At 40.9% G+C, this 21,544-nt stretch overlaps 3 protein-coding genes across 7 annotated transcripts in view; all 3 read left to right on the top strand.

Moving 5' to 3' along the window:
* Positions 1-21,544, top strand: part of apbb2b (amyloid beta (A4) precursor protein-binding, family B, member 2b) — an 81,154-nt gene that overhangs the window by 13,838 nt on the left and 45,772 nt on the right. The window lies entirely within an intron of this gene.
* On the top strand, positions 8,747-11,737 carry cox17 (cytochrome c oxidase copper chaperone COX17). Of its 2 annotated transcripts, none has more exons than XM_010778282.1 (4): positions 8,747-8,856; positions 9,913-10,044; positions 10,129-10,234; positions 11,532-11,737. In XM_010778282.1, exons 2-3 carry the CDS (start codon positions 9,926-9,928, stop codon positions 10,211-10,213), a joined length of 204 nt encoding a protein of 67 aa, XP_010776584.1. In that variant the 5' UTR covers positions 8,747-8,856; positions 9,913-9,925; the 3' UTR covers positions 10,214-10,234; positions 11,532-11,737. The 2 variants fall into 2 exon arrangements, with proteins under 2 accessions (XP_010776584.1, XP_010776585.1); XM_010778283.1 differs by having other exon boundaries at positions 8,751-8,856; positions 9,919-10,044; positions 11,530-11,737.
* popdc2 (popeye domain cAMP effector 2) overlaps positions 12,926-21,544 on the top strand; it is an 11,366-nt gene continuing 2,747 nt past the window's right edge. The window contains exons 1-3 of one of the 2 annotated variants that reach the window (XM_010778286.1): positions 12,926-13,769; positions 17,968-18,076; positions 18,930-19,353. In XM_010778286.1, the coding sequence (XP_010776588.1) occupies positions 13,282-13,769; positions 17,968-18,076; positions 18,930-19,353 (1,021 nt within the window). In that variant the 5' untranslated portion in view covers positions 12,926-13,281. Of the gene's footprint in view, positions 13,770-17,967; positions 18,077-18,929; positions 19,499-21,544 lie in introns of both variants that reach the window. The other variant, XM_010778285.1, reaches the window with a different exon arrangement.

The following is a 21,544-nucleotide window of genomic DNA, read 5'->3' as shown; positions in this document are numbered from 1 at the left end:
ACCGGACCAGACGGGACACCCGAGCCAGGCGGATCAGACTGAGGATCCGCACGAACATCAGGATCCGCATCATCTTGTTGGTCTTCGAGGGGTTGTCTTCGTTGTAGTACTGTAAGTCCTGGGATCAAAGAAATACAGACAGTAAATGAAGAGTGGTTTGTTTGTTGTTTACTTAATTGTATTTCTGTTATCACTTTAAATATCTCATTGTATACTTTTCCTATTGTTCATATCATTAATTCCCCTAAAATATTCTTAAATAATCCCTACTGTTTATTCCATCTATGAAATGTATATGTCTTTTGCACTTCTGGTTAGATAGTGCCTTTTGTTGCCTCAGTGTATGTACTGCAATGACAATACAGTTGAATCAATCTAATTACCATTGACTTACTACTAAGGGCTGCACAATATATATTTTCTTAACATCATCAAAATGTCGAAAAGCACGATAAACACATGACGAAAGACTGCACGTATGGATTTTTTGAGTTAGTTAAAGGAGAGTATGAGTTGAATACGGCACATTTAAATGTAACTATCAATCTTCATTTTGGTGCCTTTTGTGTTTACTTCAATGTTCAATACAAGAAAGAAGAAAGAAAAAATGTTCTTATACAACATGCTATCTGTTGTATTTACTGAAAGCACCAGAAAGGCAAATACATATATATCACAAGAGCATGAGATACACACATTGAGCAAAAGAACACAAACACACCCCTTGCTGAGAGCGTTATGATAAACGTTCCCTTAAAACATTCATTCTGATTATTCCATCATGGAAACAGATTTAAGTCATTTTAATAATTTCAAATGTAAAACAACAATAATTAGACTAACTAATCGGACATTCACACTTTTCATAATGTCCGTTGAAGCAGAAAATAGCGTGTGTTGCATTATTTGTCAGTTCACAAAACAATTATGCACATAGATTTAGTTTGTGTGTTCATGGCTTATAAATAGAAAGTTATGTAACGCCGTAAGATATTGTTTTAACACACAGTAAACACTAAAGAAAACTGAATATATTATACAAATAACATGATTAAGAAGGTATTTAATAAAGCTGCACATTGAGGAAGATATGTGAAGTTCAGTAACCCAGTAGCAAGTATCGTATAAAAAAAGAAGGAGTAATGGAAGTCCAACCGTGTACAACTCATGTCAAACTAAGTGCTTCATGGTTTTGACAAACACTGCTGGCTGTTTTCTGCTCCCACAGTGTGTTTCATTATTACCGCAAACAGCAGGATGTAGCCGATCGGGAAAGCGGCGATCACGTCCGGTATGAACCATGTCCTCAGGTAGCTGAGTCGGATCCGCTTGATGTCCAGAATAGCTTCCTGTGAAGAGAACAGAGCAGCAGGTTCAGCAGATGGATGAAGATGCTGCGAGGCGCTCAGATGTATAATTGAACACTCCAACTGAACCAATATGATGGGAGTTTGTCTACAAATTAGAGCAGACAGTGGTGAGATAATCAGGGAGCTCAAAGACAATTCACTTCAGAGAGTAGTTGGACTGTCACTGATGCTCACACATGAATATTTCAGGCAGAGAGCGGCTTGAGAATAAATCTGGCAAAAGCAGATGCTTGTGCAGAGTAAACGCCTCGCTCCAAAAACAACACAGATGTGCCATTTGTGATTGGCGAGATAGAGGTCAAAAAGTATGAGGAGATGAACACAAACAGGATATAGTCTGCATAATACTTAGTTTGAAATGTTATACTTCTCATTTATCCAGAACATCATAATCCCTGTTATAAAATCAAACAGCAGGTGCCAATTTCGCCCATGTCCAGGCGCATAGGGGGGGGGGCGGGGGGGATGTTGGTTAATCTAGCCCTTCGTGTATTGAGTGGATTACAGATGGGGCAGAGATGGATTGTATGTGCTCGTCTGCACGGAGATTACTCTTCCAGATTGTGTCTGAATACAGAGTACAGCCACTCTCACCTCGCCGTCCTCTGCTATGATGCCCATTCGGAAATTCAGAGCCACGTCTATCAGGAAGAGTGTGTCTGAAAACACGTTAAATCCTTCCCATGCCAAGCCGCTGGTTCCATCCACGAAGGCTATCTCCATGGGAATGCCAATCAGGTTGAGGAACGTGATGGCCATCATGCCCATGATGTAGTAACTCCTGCAGGAAAAGATCACACACAGAAACTTATGTTTGTGAGCCTCAGATCTCGTAGTGGAAAGTCTCAGTTCATTTGCCAGGAGAACTCATTAGAGAGCATGCTGGGTAATGCAAGCTGATTTATGCACACTAAGTACTGATACTGTAACTGCGTCTCAGCCAGGGTTCGATGGCCAGGCTCAAATTACTCAATTGCTCTCTGATCCCAAACGTTTCCCTCTGTTTTCAGTCCGATTGATCACCTTACAAACCAATAACAATCATTCAAAACCAGATCCATAAAAAGGTTTTTCCTTTTCATTATGACGCCTGGATTCTTCCTAAAAAACACTTAAAGAACTACAATCGACCATTTATCAATTATTAATTTTTCCTATCGGTTACTTGTTTTGTCTTTCTCTTTGCATTTTTAACTAATTGTATTTTTCTGTTGCAAAAATGATGTGTTAATTTATTGATTTATGCTTCATGCAAGCAGGGAACCAAAATAAGTGGCTTGTAGATTAGCCTCACCCTCAAATAAAAGAAATACACAATGGTAATATATTTAGTGGCTGGTAACATTTTAACATTGAATACAAATGCAATGAAATCCAACAAAGAGCCTGAACCTGATGTGTTGGACAGAGAGTTTATAGCTATGGCTTATTTCCAACGTTCCTCCTTAGTTGGGCGCTTAATGTGAAATGTAGTTAACGTGTGTAGCTTTCAATATCATAAAACCCCAATACACTAGGATTATAGAAACACAATGAAATACACATACTTAGTAATTTACAGGAACTTTGTTAAAAATGGGAACAGTGTTGATTTGCTTTGAGCCACGACTGACCTTTGGTGAGAAGGATTGTTTATCTGAAAGTAATTTGATTTCAGTTGGTAATGTGTTTCACAGTTGACAGCTCTCCATGGAGAAAAGTTCAAATGTGATGTATTACAGTTGCCACTAACCATTACTCATATTCCTATCACTGACGCTGTTACTCATTTGTTTTGGGATATATTTAGATCGAGGGCTAGAACATTCGTACATACTCATTTGAGGAAATGAGTGAAGCTCTGAAAGCTAAGCAGTCTTTTTTTAGTGCCTGATTGAATAACGATGTGAGACGTTTGATGGTAACAGTGAGCTCACGCTGTGATCAAATATGAAAACGATGGAGAAATCATTGAGTGCAAAAATGAATGGGCTGCTTGAGTGCGAACAAGTGCCTGATTGTTTTGAAACAATAAGTCGTTACGGTTTTGAATTGTTCTAAAAAGGATTATTTATTCATTATTATTATTATTTCATACTTTATATATTTGAGCTTTTCCATATTAAACTGTTCCTAACACTTGAAATAATTGACCTCCACTTATTCTTTATATATTCCATATCTTGATTTTCAGATATTCCAGTAAGCTTTCTAATGGAAAAACACACAAAGAAATCTTTTTATTTTTTTAGATTAAAAATGTAATTCTCTGGTGATTTGCTACATGTCCTAACTGGTGAATACAAGACTGCATAATCTGCATAGAGCTCGCGGCCGGCCTCTGGGCAAGGTGTAGGCAGGTCGTTAATTAGAAGACTAAATAGCATCGCGCTGTTCATTTAACCTTGGGGAATAACCTTTACATTGTTTTATCTTTGTAAACATTCACACACTGCTCTGATGATTATTTTCTTGATGCTTCATTGGATTCTACAAAAAGAGCAGAAAAAATAGAAAAACACTCATGATGTCATCAAATTGCTTGTTTTTTGCTATATAACACTCAAAACACTGCAGAAAAAGACAATGGGACCAAAAATGTTTAGTTTTTTTTTCGGATATTAAAATGATTGCAGATTATGTTTCTTCCATATGCTAACCCTTTCAGAAAAAAACAAGAGTAGACTTCTCAAATCTCTGATGCAGAATCAAGCAATGAATCACCTGCAGGACACATCACAACTGATGGAGGAATGATGGGGCTACAGAGCGGAGGTGGAGTTTTAGCCCCGGACTGACCTGAATCTATCAGGAATATTAAATACCTCATGAGGCTGAACGGATGGATCACAAAGACTCCGCTCTGCAGCTGGCGCATGCACTCCTTCTCCACGGCCATCTCGCTGCCGTACACGTACAGCGACTGCCGGTTCAGCTGCGGCAGGAGCAGGGCTCTCCACCCACAGGTGGCGGTGGTGCATCTCGCCATGGGACCTTTTACTTTCTCCATGACCCAGCTCTGGTGCCGTCCGATCAGCCGAACGCGCAGGCCATCCTCCTCTCTCCCCTACTGTGATGCTGATCCTGATGCTGATCCTGATGCTGCTGCTGCGGCGGCTGCTGCTTTTCAGGAGCCTCTGCGAGTACTGACCTCCCCTCTCGGTCGCAAGGTAATTTTTCATCAAGGCTCCCAACCTCCGGGCTTATTGAAGCTTTGTGGAGCGATGCGAGTGGATACCCGCCTCTCTGCTCGGTCCCTCCTTCTCTCCGTCCCTCCCTCCCTCTCCCTTTCCATCTCCCTCCTTCTCCGTCTCCATCTCCCTCCCTCTCCGTCTCGCTTTCTCTATTTCAGCCCCCACCTCACCGCTCCATGTCTTTTCTCTTTCTCCCGGCTCATCAACTATTCAGTGACTGTGTCTCATCCCCACATGAATCAAGCCATGTCAAGAGGGTAAGGTCGAGCTCACATTAATACTGAACACAATGGCATGTGTGTGTGCGTGTGTGTGTGTGTCAGGTGTGTGTGTGTGTGTGTGTGTGTGTGTGTGTGGGGGGTGCGTGGGGGTGTGCGTGGGGGTGTGTCAGGTGTGCGTGTGTGTGTGTGTGTGTGTATGTGTGTGTGTGTGAGGGTGTGCGTGGGGTTTTGTGTGTTTGTGTGTGTATGTGTGTGTGTGTGTGTGAGGGTGTGCGTGGGGGTGTGTCAGGTGTGTGTGTGTGTGTGTGTGTGTGTGTGTGTGAGGGTGTGCGTGGGGGTGTGTGTTGTGTGTGTGTGTGTGTGTGTATGTGTGTGTGCGTGGGGAGGGGATCACAGTTGTTGCCATGTGACCCTGACATCTGGCAGCGTGGGCAGGGGTAAGTTCAGGATGGGCCATCTCCAGCAGGATGTAATTAAACACGGTGCCTTGTTACCTGATGCTGTAGATATGTTCGCTGCTCTCAGCCAGCTCCTGTGTTGTTTGTTTGCACTGTTCACATCAGAACCACAACAACAAACAGCAGCTGAAATAAATCATTCCAAGTAGAGCGGAGAAGATAAGATAAAAAATCGACAGAAAAATAATTGACAATTATTTTGACAATCTTTCAACAGAGCAGCATCCCGGCAGAAGCAGTGAAAAGTGTTCAATGTTCTCTGCTTTCAGACACTGAAATTGTCCAATTGTAAATGAAAATATTTTTGGACTTCAGGTCAAACACAACAAGACCATTTAAGATGTAAATGTGGCTCTGTGAAGTTTTGATGGCCACATTTCTACCATTTCGTTGATGTTTTATTCAGGAGCAACTACTGATTTATTGAGAATATGGTAATGAAAATGTATGGTAGCTGTCGTCCTGATTTTAGGATCATGACCTGAACTGGATATTGCAGCAATGTTTGAAAAATGAAAATAGAAGGATGTAGGGGCAAGGGGATTAACGGAGGGATTAACTGAGGGCAGTAAGGTGCATTACTGGAAGTTTAGTGCATGAGATATGTCTCATACTGTGAGGGACATTTTGAAAAGATATCTTTAATTTATAAAACATTACACGAATGCATCCCTCTTATATTCACATCAAATTCACTGGCATGGTTTTGTTTACCGTTCAGAGTCTTTGGGAAATAGTCTTCAGGCCATAGTGACGTTGAAGAGGATTAAGGGGTTTAGTAAATTGTTGTATAACATATCTATTCTAGATTTCATTCAGGTACTTGTTACAAATAAATCCAAGGTACATTGCTCAATTTGCAACCACAGAATGACGACAAATGAACAAAAAGGTTGGTTTTTCATTGCCTTCCAAAACAACGGTTTCCTGGTCTTTTAAAAAACAATGAATTGAAGAGTTTTCTGATACGGTTATGGTCTGGTTAGGCAAAGAGACAAAAACACTCTTTGGTAAGGTTAGGAAACAATTGTGGTCCTCCTGGTTAAAAATATGTAATGATTCTGTGTTGGCTACTGTTATTACTTGCACGACCACAAGAGGTAGCACATGTCAGAAAAAGATTTATATATTCTCAAGTGTTCAAACCAATAAATCAATATTCAAGTCTCTTAAGAACATAGCTGATCCGGTAAAGTGGTACTCAATAACCAAAATAAGTGACGTGTCCGTGTTGTTAAGCATGGGATTTTTGCTTTGTTCTTTGCAAAAAACATAGATACAGACTTTTTGTTCCCTACAACAAAAATATCCTCGGATGACTTCACATGTATCTACTCTAATTATATTTAGATTGTTCTAATATTGCATCTTATGTGTTTCTCAGCCGTTTTTGTATGCTGTTGTTTTTGCACTTTATGGTAATTTGATCATTATTTTGTTTTCCACCAGGACAGGGAAACACAATGTAAGTCCTCTATGCACTGCCCTGTGTATAGCTAGATGAGCATAAAGTATATTTGATCTTTGTCCTTGTCACAATCCTTTATCACATAAGCTACGATGCGATCCAGTAAAAAGAAATTTGAGCACTGCACTTACATTGTTTTGGAGTTTTTTGTTTCTTATAGGTTCTCTGTTCCAACAAAGCTTGTTAGAGTATACAGTACATGGGAGATTATGTATTAGCTGCATATCCTACTCTGATTAAATAAAAATAGACAAAGGGTGCTTACACTTTCTCCTTGGCGCTGCTTTATGCACACAGGAAGAGGAGATGGCAGACGATCAGGACAGGTCCTCTCCAGGTGCCAGATTTCTACACAGAACACAAAAAGGTATTTCATTGCCTCTTGTATAATTAGCAAATTGTACCAAACTATATGGATTCAACTCCTGTGGAAAGACTGCGTATGTTTCGATTGGAGGTGCATATCCATCGCACAGGACGGAGAAAATGAATAACATGCTTAGCTGCTCATTTATCTAGCACACAGCTGGCCCTCAAACTATAATAAGTGACTCAGTGCCCCTGCTTACGCACTGCTTTGCTTTACTGACGCACTGTAGACCCAGTAGACATGTGAAAAAACACATTTCTTCAGTATTAGGGCAGTAATAAGTATTTTTCATATTAAAAAACTCCCAAGCCACTGAAGTGTATATGTTCTTCCCACCAGTAAATACATTTTACATCACAGTATGCCAAAGTAGCTGCAAAACAGCAGTATTTATTAGGGCTGCACGATATTGGAAAAAACTGACATTGCGATATTTTTCTTCCCCTGCGATATATTTTGCGATATGAAAAAATGCAGGAATTTAAGAAAAGACGTTTTTTTTTTTTCGCAAACCATCCTTTCTTGAACTTTAAGGCTATACAATTGATATTTTTTTAATAATATTTAACCGGATGAAAGATTTTAGTCACAGACTTCTGGATCTTAAGTTATCAGAGCAACAAGCTAGCTCGGTTATCCTGCTGTGATCTGATCAAGAATGATTGTGATTGGTGATTTGCTGTGCATGCAGAGCCTGCATGTCACTCATTCATACCGCTGACATGAGAGGCGCGCGAGTTTTCCTTTTGTAGTAAGCAGCAAAATAATTGTAACATAACGTGTTTGAGTTAATTTGCCTATAATATCGCACGTCCTAAAAAAGAAAAACAATTAAAAATGTTAAATGTAAAAATAGATCGCACGTCCTGGGATGTGAATATCGCATAATGCGATTATCGTCACGACACGATATATCTTGCAGCCCTAGTATGTATGTGATGTAGCTGATGTTAATTCTCTCATATTGTTCTTTATATGTTTCTTTTATCAAAACAATGTAAACACACTTAAACATTTACATATTTTTGATATAAATTCTGTAAATCCACATCATAAGTAATTTCTGTTTATTTGTATTGAGTTGTACAGATGTAGTCTTTTAAACTGTAAATTAAATGTTTTGTTTGACTACAATTATGTTGTGGTTATTTCTACTATATAGTAATGTCCTGTCCAGCATTTGTTAAAAAAAATACAACATTAGCTTTACTGTAGGTTCACTTTTTTATAACCCAATTAAACCAATTTGAGATTCATGTTTAATAGAATAAGGAAACTGGTGATTAACTGTGGCACATGTAAGACTCACTTTCAAGAGGGAAGGGATAAATATATGAAATCGTTCAATCAAAAAAAGGAGTTTGAGAAATTAATAATTTGAGTTTATTAATGTTAGCTTTAAGCTAGTTTTGTTTCAGCTAGTTTAGTTTAAACTAACATTATTTGACTTTGAATTGTTTTCATTAAGGGCAAAAATAAACTTTTGTGCGCCAAGAAAACAGCATTTCTCTTAAGGAATCACAATAAAACGTCATATTTAAAAACGTACCTTGTGTATATATATAAAACATATATGCTCTGGACTTCTGTCGAGGCATGTTTTGCTTCATTATTAGCTCTTAACTCTCTTCCAGCCGTTGTGACAGAATAATTACTACATTTCCCAGAAGTCTCTGCAGCCGGTTTTAATCACGTGACATTGTATAAAAAGCGAACACGTGAGCTTCCTACCATCGTGTTACTTTCCTTTTGAAGGTGAAATCATCTGATAACTTGAGCCTCCAGCCTCCACAAAAGTAAGTAACATAACGAAGATCTCTCAGCTGCTGTTTTAACTGATACACTACGCTTTATGTTACCTTAAATTCATTATTTATCCGCCATGACAACGCTTACATAAACGTGTGTGTTAGCAGCCGTTAGCAACTGAACGTTATGCAATGTCTCTTAAAGCCTTTTTATGCTGTCTGTGGCTAAAGCTAGCAACATTAATGTACAGCAAATCACATGATGTTTCTGTCCAGGTGTTTCCTCTACTTGAACGCATCATAGAGGTTTTTTATCATTTCAAAATGAACGTGTTTTGTGCTGCATTTGTGCCGATGCTGTCATCTAAGCTAACGTTACATCAGTCCAACCCTTCAGTGTCACTAGTCTTTCAAACATTATTATCATTACCTACATTTTGTTTTGAATCACTTTTGTTGTTGTTCTTCCAAATACTAGTTAAGCAGAGTGCATAATCTTGCTCTGTACTTTTATTGGTGGATGGGTTTATAATTTCTTTGAATTGTTGGTTTTTAAATATTTCCTAGTTCCTGGTTCTAACCATACAGTCTATGGTTCTAACTATGCTTTTACATAAATTGCAAAACTTAAGTAATATGCAGCAGCCCTGCCATGCTTTAAACGGATATAGGAGCAACTTTATTATGTGTTCAACACATTTGATATAATATAGTTTATGTCTAACCTTCTGCAATACAATTCACACACTGAATTTAAATGTGGACAAAAATGCTCTCTTTTGTACAGGAAGACCTTGCATACTTAATTGGGTTGTATGTAACATTACACTTGTCCAAGACCATTTTATTGTAGCTAAACATTTATTTACAGCTGTTTTTCTATTAAATGTCAAACTTTAGATTTGGATCTAATGCCTTTAGCTCCTTCTGCCTATCCTGAAGGTCAGCCTCTGTGAATTGATGAGGGCTTGTCGGTTTTTTTCTTTAGAAACTAGTTATAGCCCCAGGAACAAAATCAAAGTGAAAACACTGTTCTCTAATGTCAGTGCCTTTCAAGTCTGCTGCCCAAGGTATTAAAAGAATCTGATAACTATACATTTATAGTTTCAGCCTGAAGATGTCGACCGTGTCTGCTGCCAGCCTGGAGGCTCCTGCTGTGACCGAGGCCCCTGAGCAGAAGAAGCCTCTGAAGGCATGCTGTGCTTGTCCAGAGACTAAGCAAGTCAGAGATGCTTGGTAAGTAACTGTCCAAAGAATAAAACTGCTTCTCTTTCTCTGTAACAAAAAAATTCTTAATTTCAGTTTTTGATTTTCCTGCAGCATCATTGAGAAGGGAGCGGAAAGCTGCACTGAGCTGATCGAGGCACACAAGGACTGCATGAGGGCTCTTGGATTCAAGATATAACTACTCCATTTTGTGTGTGTGGTAAGCATCAAACTGCATGTTGTCTATCAACTTATTTGCAAGTATAATTTCTTCCTGCTGGGTCATTTGTAACCCTGAGCTGTCACCGATTCATCTTTTGTGTTCAAGACAGACTAGAACACCAGTGCAGTCATTATAATCGAGTTCAATTTGAGAAAGGATTAGTGTTGTCAGGTGGCATACATGTGCTTTTATGTGGGAACATTCACCACAAATTTCCAGAGTCAATTGTGTTTTCTGTTCTTAAGACACAGCAGCATGGCTAAAAGTAGCATGGAAATATTTGCAGTAGTGCGAAACGCTGCATATAATGAACGGTTCACCCTCAATTACCTTTTTTGTTATGATACTAATGAGACTTCCTGCAGGCCATCCTAGGCCTTCAAAACAACCTGACCTCATTTGTGTAAAACTGGCTGCTCAAAGTCTGAAAAAGAAATGCAAACTTAAAAGTGAATCATGGCTTTGATGCACATAGTGAACGCAACATTTGGTAAATCTAAAAGATGCAATTACAAAAAAAATCTGCGTTTTGCTTTGTGTGACCTCTAAACTTTATATATTGCTTCCATTTCATTAGATGCTTCAAAAATATACCCAACAGAAATTGTACAGTCTGTTTTTTGTTGTTGTTGTGTTAGACTGTACTGATGGCACACTGCTGCCAAATGTAGCTTGATAACCTTAGGTCAACTTGAATAAAATCAGTCTGGTGTAAGTGAGCATCTGCCATTTTGTGAACCATGTAAATGCCCAACTTAATTTAATTAACTCCAAATAGTAGCACTAATGAAGCCATTTGTATTCACTAGGCTTTACAGTGTCAAGTTTCCTCTTTCTTTGTCTCCTGGTTAATGCTGATTTCTTCCATTTGTTTTGCACATACTGCAGTGTCGAACTAGAAAATCATGTAATGAGTGTGCTGTGAGGTGTGTGAGAATGAAGTGGGGGAGGGAGCGAGCAGAGCAACTGTCACACATGTGCTTGCGTGCCACACATGAAACATGCCTGCGGCTCGCTTCACGTTTCAGCAGCTCAATTGGCAGTCTGGCATCGCGTTTATGTTCACTCGCTCTTGTAAAATGGAGAACGTTGAAGCACTAGGCCGGAAGAAATACTACTTAGAAATTATGCTACACAGCTAAATCATTAAACATGTTTTTCACTGAATGTACAACCAGGCCTGTGTTTGCTCTGATCTCAGGGTTTATCATAAGCCTTTTTATACATTTGCAAACAACACTGAAGGTTGTTTATGCTTTTAATCATAGCTCTTTTGTTTTTTTTTCTCCTGCAGTGTGTTGCTGTGCAAGACGACCCTGGGTGTTCCCTTCTTTTTTCCCACCCCCTCCTTATTTATACCTCGACTGGAGGGGAAATGTGACGCTGCACTTCAGCTCTGGTGGCTCGATTGGCTTTCTGTGATCGTTTTTTAAACAGTTTTCTGAATTTGAAAAATGTCTGTCAAAAATTCTATATGTTGAATAAAAGTCCTATGCAACACGACGGGTTGTCATGTTTTAATGTCGATGTAATGCGCTTGCAAATGTATTCTTGGTTTCTGTATTGGCGTTCCCTTCTCTCAGTGAAAGCTTCCCCCCCCCACACAGTTGCTGTCCCCGGTATGCACTTAGACCTAAAATAACTTCTGCCCCTGCAAAGTCAATACTTGGCATATCTGCATTCTTCCCCTGTAGTGGTTCCGTGTGCCTGATAGTGGACATCTAGTTTGACACTTCCAAAAATCTAGCTGGAAATGCTAAGCTACAGCAACTCTGCAGTAGAGTTTACAGTAACTGTTTATCCTCTTAATGCCTGTCCATGTATTCCAAGGGTAATTGTGTTTACCTGGAATTGTTAAGCTTTTTAGTAGGGTTAGGGTATTAAGTATTCTAGATCATTTTGTCTGCTTCTCAAACTGTTTTGACAGTGAAACTTGAACATTTTCACCCTCTGTCTGAAACCAGAGCCCAGTCTGCTCTGGTTAGCTGGCCAGCTCTTTTGTGATTGGTCAAGAGATGTCCCGTCCCTAAGCCTATCGAGTATGATGTGTTGGAGCGCTTGACAATAGAAGCACAAGTGTTACATAATGTTACGGAAGTAAACAAACAGTTTCAGGCAGGGGGCAGTGAGTGGGAAAAAAAACTCCCTCTGGAGGGGATTTTAGCCTTTGCAGACCATTTACATGCACACAAACTTATAGCACACTACAGGAAAGGGAATAACCCAAAAATAATAATGGGGCTTCTTTAAAAAGTTGTTTGCTGAATTTCGTATGCATTTAAAAGAGGAGTGGTCCTGGCTGAGGGCAGAGCATGATATGTGAGGGGTGTTTATAGGACCACCTGAAATCTGACCTGTGCAATCATCCTACTTTTTTCCGTGTCTCATATGCTCTGACGCGCTGCTCTCCTGACAGAACAATGGACTCTCAAGGTTTAGGCAAAGTAAGAGCAGTTTTTTGTATGTACCACTGAGTCCCTGTCACAGATATTTGTTATAGTCCCTGTCCTCTCTCCCGTTTCCTGCCTCTCTCTCTCCCTCTCGTTCTGTTATGTTAAGTAGCAGGCCTGCTTTCTGTCCACCACTCTCCTCCTTGGGTTTCAATTCCAAACATGGTTATCCTTCTAGGGCCCATATCAACGCCCACCCTCCCTTATCCCTTCTCTTCCAGCTGTTGGCTCGACATTGCAGGCCGGTGGCTGAGAGAAATAGCCAGAGCGAGGGAGAAGACAGGAAGACTCGGGAGGGAAAGACTGAGGAGAGGAAGGGATAATGAGAGAAGAAGAAGAAACCCATTCCAGCTGTGTTTCGATAACAGAGCCGTGAGAACTTCTTCACATTGAGGAATTTTCCACGGCACGCCAAGGGAACAAACTTCTGACATTCTCCTGTCGGCATTTATTTATTTTTTCACAAACAAAACATCTACTTGTACATGTCGACGGGACATAAATAGCACCACAGTTCATTGGACGAGAAGTTGAATTTACTGTTCTAGTTTGGTGCATCAGAAGCCTCCTCAGCTTGTCATTTTGAAGACAAACATGAGCAACTTGACTCTGCTGGAGAGCTTGTTCTTCCCTCCTCTCTGCGATGGCTGGACCAACAAAACAGAGGGAGCCATCTACCATTTGGGCAACACCATGCTGGTCCTGGGCTACATGGGGGGCAGCGGGGCCTACGGGTGCCTCTTCATCTTCGGCTTCCTGACTCCAGCCTTCGGGTGCCTGACCCTGTGGGGCTGGATGACGATGTGCGGCCTGGACGTTTTCACCTGGAACCTCCTCCTGCTGCTGGCTTGCCTGGGTCAGATCTGCCACCTGCTGTACCGGCTGCACCAGGAGGGGATACGCAGCGAGGAGATGACCTCCCTCTACCAGGCGGTGTACCTGCCGCTGGGCGTGCCCGTCCAGGTGTTCCAGGAGATCGCAGGCGCCTTTGAGAGCAAGGTGGTGGAGCTGAAAGTAGGAGAGACGTACGCTGTGGAGGGAAAGACGCCCATCGACCAGCTCTCCTTTCTGCTGTCTGGGAGGTGTGTGTGCATATGGGAATTACGTGTTACGCACCTGTGCTACATAATGCAAACCACCAGACATGTCTCTACTCCCTACCATAATACAACACTTGATTAAAAGTAGCAACACCACACATGTAAAAAAAAAACACTACTTCTTAAACCTACAATAACATTTTTTTGATAGATACAGGCAGTGGAAACAAGCTTTTACCACAAAATCAGTTCTATCAACTTTGACACAGTGAACGTGTTGGTAAACAGTTGCTTACTTACACTTACATCTGGCAGACATTAGCATTCATTTGGAGGTGTTGCTAAGCACCTACTTCGAATGATATCAGTCCTTTAAATGGCTGTTATCTGGTTAGCAGAGGCCTACACGTACAAGTAGGATCAGGCTGTTAGTGTTAATACATTCAGTTGGTTGCTCACTGATATAATCACAGGACGGTGTAATCAAAGGACGGCTGTAGTAAATGTAAATGGACCAAATAAGGAATTTTGGTGATTGACATATAGTACGAAGACTGATACAAATTCTTAACAATACATTACTTTTCGCCCATGAGAGTTTGTGTGAAGAAGTCAACGTTGAGTTATTTTTAACAGACCTCCCATACATAAGATAAGTTACATGACTAGTTTTGCACTTATTTGAACCTGAACCATGATCTTTTCCTAGGACCAACCACGTCGTTTTTGCGCCTTACCCTAGTGAAGTGTAACTAAAAGTGAAACCTGACAAAACTGCGACCCTTTCATCATGTTTCTTATGCACCTTCTGGCCTGCTGGTGGGTGCAGTTTGCCCCTTGAAACATTAAAATGGTTGTAAAACCAATTGATAATAGTAATTTAATGGCCTGATAACATTTTAGAAGGATGGTTTATGCTACTCTATGATTTTAAGCCAAATATTCAGTTTCCTTTAGCTCTGTTTTTGGTCTCCACCAACTCTCTTGAGATGTTATTTGCTTCACTTTGTTCACCAGCTAATCTTAAACTGTGTCTGTCTGCTGTTTGCTGCTGAGCTGATAGTGTACAGGTTTCTTTAAATAACATTTTAGAGTGAGAGTAAAACTAATCAGTAAAGTTGTGCTTGTCATAACAAAACAATAAGTTGCAATATGCTAAAACGCTCCATGTGCTGAAGTGGAACTGCTGAGAACTTCATAACAATAAATAATTTGCATTGGTAATTTAAAGTGTTTTGAATCAAAGTACCACACCTATCAGAGATGTCACAGTGCACTAAGGTGACAAGTTAAACCATGCAAAAAACGTTGCTACGTTGCTCCTAATTGTCAAAATAGAACGCATATTTATATTAGATTATAATGAATGTATATGAACAATTTTTTCTTCATGAATTAACAACATGACTATATTTTGTAAGTAAAGTACAGATCCAACCCTCGTCGTCAGATAAATGCAGTGTAGCAAAAAGTAAATGATTCCCCTCTTAGATATAATGGAGTTGAAGCAGCGGTAAATGGAAATACTCAAGTATCCCAAAATTGCACTTTTAAACCTCTTAGCATCTCTTTTTCCAAACACTCAAAGAAACGTACAAACTAAAAGCTTCCCAAAGTAGTTATTGGGTATTTTATTTAACCTTTTTAATAAGGAAGACTTGTATTACTTTGCCATTTTTTAGACACAGCTATTAGTTGTTGTTGCAGGTTTTAGTGTCCCTCCAATTAACAGACAAAAGGGTGTATTTATAATAATTTTTGCACTATAGATATGTGTACACTGTAGTACTCAGTCTTAATTCATCCTACTTCCTACGGTTTTTAGGAAATCTTTTGCAGAACTAGCCTCTTTTTGGACTCTTTCATGCAGTTGGCAGAGTGTGACTGTCACAGGAAATGTATCCTCTTCATCCAAACATCCTCAAAGTAGAGCTGCATTAGATTTCACAGTCCTGGAGCCGGCACAAGAGAAATGTTGTAAACAGAGTATTTTTGGCAGTGACTCACCACTGTGTCGTCCCTCTGCTCTCTGCCGGCTGGTTACATTGTATCTTTGTACTTTAGGAACAGAGTGGATGCAGACTGCTTCTCTTTAAAAAAACATAGAAAAATTGGCCATGCTGCTCACATCTTAGTGTACAAAAAACAACACAAACATAAACGCATATCATGATTTGTGTTACGTTGTTCATGTTCAAACTCATTTATTTTATAAATATATTTAAAGATCGTCATTACTGATATGTAGTCAACATTTGTTCTTAGTTTCACTTTCCAGTCTCCTGTTTGGTATGCTGTACATGGCCACACAAAGTGACATCTCTATGTAACAGTCACACTTCTATTTGCTAGCGCTCCTACACATTGTACGTGATAGGCTCACAATCACAACAGAGCGGGCCAGCTAACCAATCAGAGCAGACTGGGCTCTGGTTTCAGACAGAGGGTAAAAAGAGGTGCTGCAGCACAGGCAGTATGAAAAAGAATAAAGAGCTTTTTAAACATTAAAGCATGGAGACATGACACAGTAGAGTCACTTAATACAAATATAAACCTGAAAATAAGTATAAAAAGGCCTCTTTAATATAATTTAACATATGCACACAGCGCAAAACAGTTTCAAAAACACAACAGCAATTTCTTCCCGGAAATCAGGGCCGACTTACTCAAGATAATTCAATTACTTACGTTCAATAGCGCCATTATTGCTTACATGCCTTCAACTCAGCCTTCCTTTTTTGTAGTAAAAAAGTTGTTGGGAGTAAATGAGTAGAAAGAAAATAGGTCATGTACTGTATGAAACTGCTGAAACAACAGCGTTCCACATGCTTTAGGATACATTCAACACAGTAGCCTACAGTCTCTGCAGCACTTTTATAGCACCAGAGTGTAAATCCATACTCCTTGTAGAGTGAAGTGCTATTTGGGGTAATAGCTGTTAATTAACACCCTTTGTTGTGAAGAGTCTAAATAAAGATTTTTCCACAAAGACAGGCTATAAATAGTTAAGAAACACTTGAATAAGCATTCCTCTAATTATAGAATACCCTATTTATGATCTTTTGCATTTTAGATTTCCTTTATTAGTTTATAGCAGTGGTGGAAAATAAGTCCACTTACCAAAGACTTTAAAGGTGGGGTATGTAATTCACTTCAGAAACACTTTTTGTTCTATTCCATGGAATGCTCTTAACTTCCCGATAGCAATGAATATATTAAATGCTTTGACAATAAATACATACAAAAACGTCATCTGTGGAAGCCGTGGCTCTGTAAAAAGCACGACCAATCATTTGAGCCAGCCCGGCTAAAATAACTGGATGGCCTACCTGCCTGTCAGCCTTCCATCTGTGCACAAACTTATCTCGTGCCCTCATTGGTCATGTGCGCGTTCGTGTGTGTTGGAGGAGGGGCTCTGTAAGGAAGGGAAGGGGCAGATTTTTTCCGGTTGTGTACTTTCAAATTCTAGCGCACTCGAGCTGGTTTCTCCAAAATTACATACCCTACCTTTAAGTGTTGACAAAGTATTTCTACACTGTGGTTTTGTATTGCATAGTTTATAGTGACTTGCAGTTAGACTTGTCATTGTTTTATCCTTTGTAGCTGTCAGTCACACATTAAATCTAGCTGCTATCTCTTTAATAAAAAACAATGCTTTATTTTTAAGAATAATTGACTTTTTTCCAGTAGACGTCAGGTGATTGACATGAAGCAGATCGTTTTCTCACTGATGTTCGCCTCACATTAATGACGTAATGCATGAAGGTTGATTTTCAGTGTGCTGGATTATCTCACTCTGCGGAAGTTATTCTTTTATTAAATAAAACTTCCTTCAGCGGGAGGAATGTCCCAATGTCCTTATCTTGGCAGAATTATATGTTAGTTAGTTTTAATGTTTATGTGTCAAATACATGTAGTGAAGTTAAAAGAAAACAATGTCTGCCTCCACAAAAGTTGGAATAGAAGTATACAATTGTATTTGGAAATTTGGATTTGAATTTGATTTTGATTTGAATTTGGAAATAGTAAAGTACAAGAATGTCAATATAGCACTTTACTAAATTAACTTATTTACTTTCAGCCACTGTACGCTTAAAGAACTCTGCAGTCTTCAGTGAAGTGGCCTTGGCAGATATATTTATTCCAAGATTGACTTGCAAAGTAATTTCAACTTTCATTATTACTTCCTAATCCCTTCTGTCTTTTAAACCTTCTTTCTGTCTCTGTCTCTCTCCCTCAGGATCAATGTATCTTTGGAGGGTCAGTTCCTGCACTACATCCACCGCCACCAGTTCCTCGACTCTCCAGAGTGGGAGTCTCTCAGACCAAACGAGGAGGGAAAGTTTCAGGTACAGGAAGTTTACTTTACTTGAGGGTTTGTAAATCTAGAATGTGGCAGTAATTGAAGGATTTGGAACAAGAAACAAAGACGTGGATATCAAGTTGTCTTTTGTTATATCGGACTCAGTGTATGACTGATAAGATGAACAAAGCAGTTGTCTTCTACCATTCACATATCCTGTTGCTTTAGATTAGCTTACTTAAAGACGAGAAGAGGTTATTCGAGGGTTAGTTGTCAGGGTTTTCAAACAGAAAGCTATGCTTATTTTTAATTAATGAGGTGTAGGCCACAACCAGAAACATGGCTGCATTTAACTGTTATCGTCCTTATAAATAAATCAGTTTACTCTCTAGTTTTTAATCAGATAAACAGTCTAAAAAACCCAAACATACTTCTATTACCACTAAATTACAAAGAAAAGCTTAAAAAACACATTTGAGATTCTGGGTACAGCATGAATGAACCCTACAATTAATTGAATCACGTGTGAATTTCGTGTTAACATTTTGTGTTAATAAGAGCTGTTAGTAAACTAGCTATTTAAATTCTAGTACACTTAAACAGATTTAAAGTTTGGACTAAACCTAGCAGCTTTCAGTCTTCATGCTAAGCTAAGCTAACCAACTGTTGGCTCTAGTTTTACCTAGTAAATGACCTATCAACCTTTGGAGCTAACTCTCCACAAGAGTGCAAATATGTGTTAAATTCGTTTTTTAAAACATAGGTTAATCAAAATTTGACAATGTTAAAGTCCATGTTTGCTAGCTTAACATGCTGCTCAGTCCAGCTGCTAGTGATCAAAAACCCCATTAGGTGCCTTTAACTCTTTGATATTAATGTCTTTCATTAATGCCCCCCAGGTGACGATGACAGCAGAAGAAGACTCTCGCTACATCTCGTGGCGTCGCCGTCGCCTCTACCTCTTGATGTCGAAGCACCGCTACATCTCTCGCTTGTTCTCCGTCATGCTGGGCCACGACATCGCCGAGAAGCTCTACAACCTCAACGACAAGCTATACATCAAGTGCGGCATGCTGCTGGACATCCGCCTGCCCAGCCTCTACCACGTGTTGGCCCCTTCCTCTCAGAGCAGCGAGGGCAGCGAGGTCAAAGAGCATCTTCATCATCAGGGAGAAGACCCAGCACCGACCTATCGGACCTCAGATCCAGACGAGTTTCAGCCCAGCCTGCAGGGACCAAGAACCCCCCACCTGGAAGACCCCCAGACCCCCCTGAACGACCGCCATCACATCCCCTGGGCGTCAGACCCCGAGCTGCCCACCGGTGAGGACTCCACCAGCCTGGTCCTGGAGGATTTTGCCGATGTGGCGGGCTCCTTAACGGATTATGGCAGTGAGAGGGATTATTTGAGGTAGAGGGGCATGGAGGGGGCTGCGGCTAACACACTGGGTCACCACTTAAGCTACATGTAAGTACCTCACCTGCACGGAGACATGGGGTGCATGCGTGTGCGTGGGGGGCTTGCAGTGCACATTTCTTACTAACCCGGCTTCAAAGTGAAACGAACACTAGTACAAAAGAACAGTTGTAATATGGGTACTTTACAGAAATTACCCTAAATGCAATAGCGGAAAATGGCTAAATTCATTCAAGTATTAAGGCTAATAAAAATGACAAGGCTAAGACTGTAATGCTAACTAACGTGCTTGCTACTTGCTATGTAGCTAACTTGATCCAGCCACTCCTGGTCCTTTCATCAGACGGGAAGCGTCCCTCCTCCCACGCTGTATCCAGTTCTTATTATACATCCATGCTCCACAGGGACGTGCACAGACATTTGGAGGGGCTATTGCTCTAAACTGGGAAAAGGGCACAATTCGTTATTCAGGCACATTTTTTGTTTTGCGGATTACGCATTATTCTTATTCTTATCCTTCTTTATCAGCGCAGTAACGGTAAGGTTTCTAATTACTTATGTATTTAGTATTCCAAAACTTAATAACAGAGATGGTCAAACTAAAGTGGTAGAGACATGGCAGAAATCCTACAATGAAGCGGGAGAGTGAAGTGTTCTCCCGTGAGAGGGTGATCAAGAAAAGAGAGCGAGCGGCCCTGTTGGGGGAGTTTACAGAGCAGATGAAAATACACAGAAAGACAGAAGCACAATTAGAACAAGTATATTTAGGTGTTTTTTTTGTATATAACTGACGGTGTCAAGAGGAAGTAAAGTCCCCTGGTTTGTCCCCTATACTCTAACGCCAGGCAGGCACATAGCCATAGGAGGCCGGAGGGCTTTCCTTTACTTCCAGCTGTCAAGGCCCTGACACACCTACCCGATTTTTGGAGTCAGAGGCCGTCAGGTCAGAGGCAGTCGGGCATTCGCGGCGCCCTACTCAGGTTGGTGTGTCCCGCACCGTCGTTGCTTTACGGCACATTTTCACACCTCCCGCGGCCGATTCAACATGTTGGCCAAAGAAATCACTCTGATTGGCTGTTGCCTCTTTTGAATGACGAATACACACTACCGCTGCCTGTTGGTAAGGACAGTTATTGCCCCTCGTCGACTGAAGTCTTTGCGGCGTGTTCGTAGGCGGGCGGCGTAGCCGACGCAGGCGACGTAGCGGACGTAAAAGTCGGGACGCCTTCGGTACGCGTTCTTTGGTCTCAGGTTGGTGTGTAGCGGCCTTAAAGGTCCCATGTCATGCTTTTCCGGTTATTACCCGTCCCCTTGTGTGTTATGAAGGTTTTTATGCATGTAAACGGTCTGCAGAATCAAAACCCTCAAAGTACACCCTGTAGCGAGTAAAACTCTAACACAGAAAATACCTCCCCAAAACGCCTCGTTGGAGATATGTCATTGTCCATTGTTTACTTCCTGGGTATCGTGACGTAGGAATGGCCAGTAGCCGCGCCCAGACCTATGACGCGATACGGTCGTGCGGTACCCGGAACCAAATGGACCAATCCGTGGAGCCGTTACGTTACGTCCGCGGAGCCGTTANGACGTAAAAGTCGGGACGCCTTCGGTACGCGTTCTTTGGTCTCAGGTTGGTGTGTAGCGGCCTTAAAGGTCCCATTTCATGCTTTTCCGGTTATTACCCGCCGTCCCCTTGTGTGTTAACACAGAGAAGACCTCCCCAAAACGCCTCGTTGGAGATATGTCATTGTCCATTGATTCTTCCTGGGTATCGTGACGTAGGAATGGCCAGTAGCAGCGCCCAGACCTATGACGAGGATAGCGGTCGCGGTACCCGGAACCAAGGATGGCACCAGCCGTGGAGGCCGTTACGTTACGTCCGCGGGAGGCCGTTACGTTAAGCCCCCCGCTGAGTTGGCAAAGTGACCAATCCACGACTTCCTCACACACGCNCGGAGCCGTTACGTTAAGCCCCCGCTGATTGGTCCAAATTGACCAATCCACGGACTTCCTCACACACACACTCAGTGCAGGCAGCTCTGCTGATCTCTCCTCCCTGGCTGCAGGCTTATAACAGACAGTTGGGATCGCGGCGAA

The sequence above is a fragment of the Notothenia coriiceps genome, unplaced genomic scaffold (assembly GCF_000735185.1).
Source record: "Notothenia coriiceps isolate Sejong01 unplaced genomic scaffold, NC01 NC01_scaffold00019000, whole genome shotgun sequence".
NCBI lineage: Eukaryota > Metazoa > Chordata > Actinopteri > Perciformes > Nototheniidae > Notothenia > Notothenia coriiceps.
Note: the sequence above shows the minus strand (reverse complement) of the source record. Positions and strands in the feature narration are given on the sequence as shown.

What these genes read in the sequence shown, in the direction of transcription:
- cox17 (XM_010778282.1), top strand. Translation starts at nt 9,926, where the DNA reads ATGTCGACCGTGTCTGCTGCCAGCCTGGAGGCTCCTGCTGTGACCGAG. An exon ending in AAGCAAGTCAGAGATGCTTG is followed by an intron (nt 10,045 to 10,128) that starts GTAAGTAACTGT and finishes ATTTTCCTGCAG; the next exon opens with CATCATTGAGAAGGGAGCGG.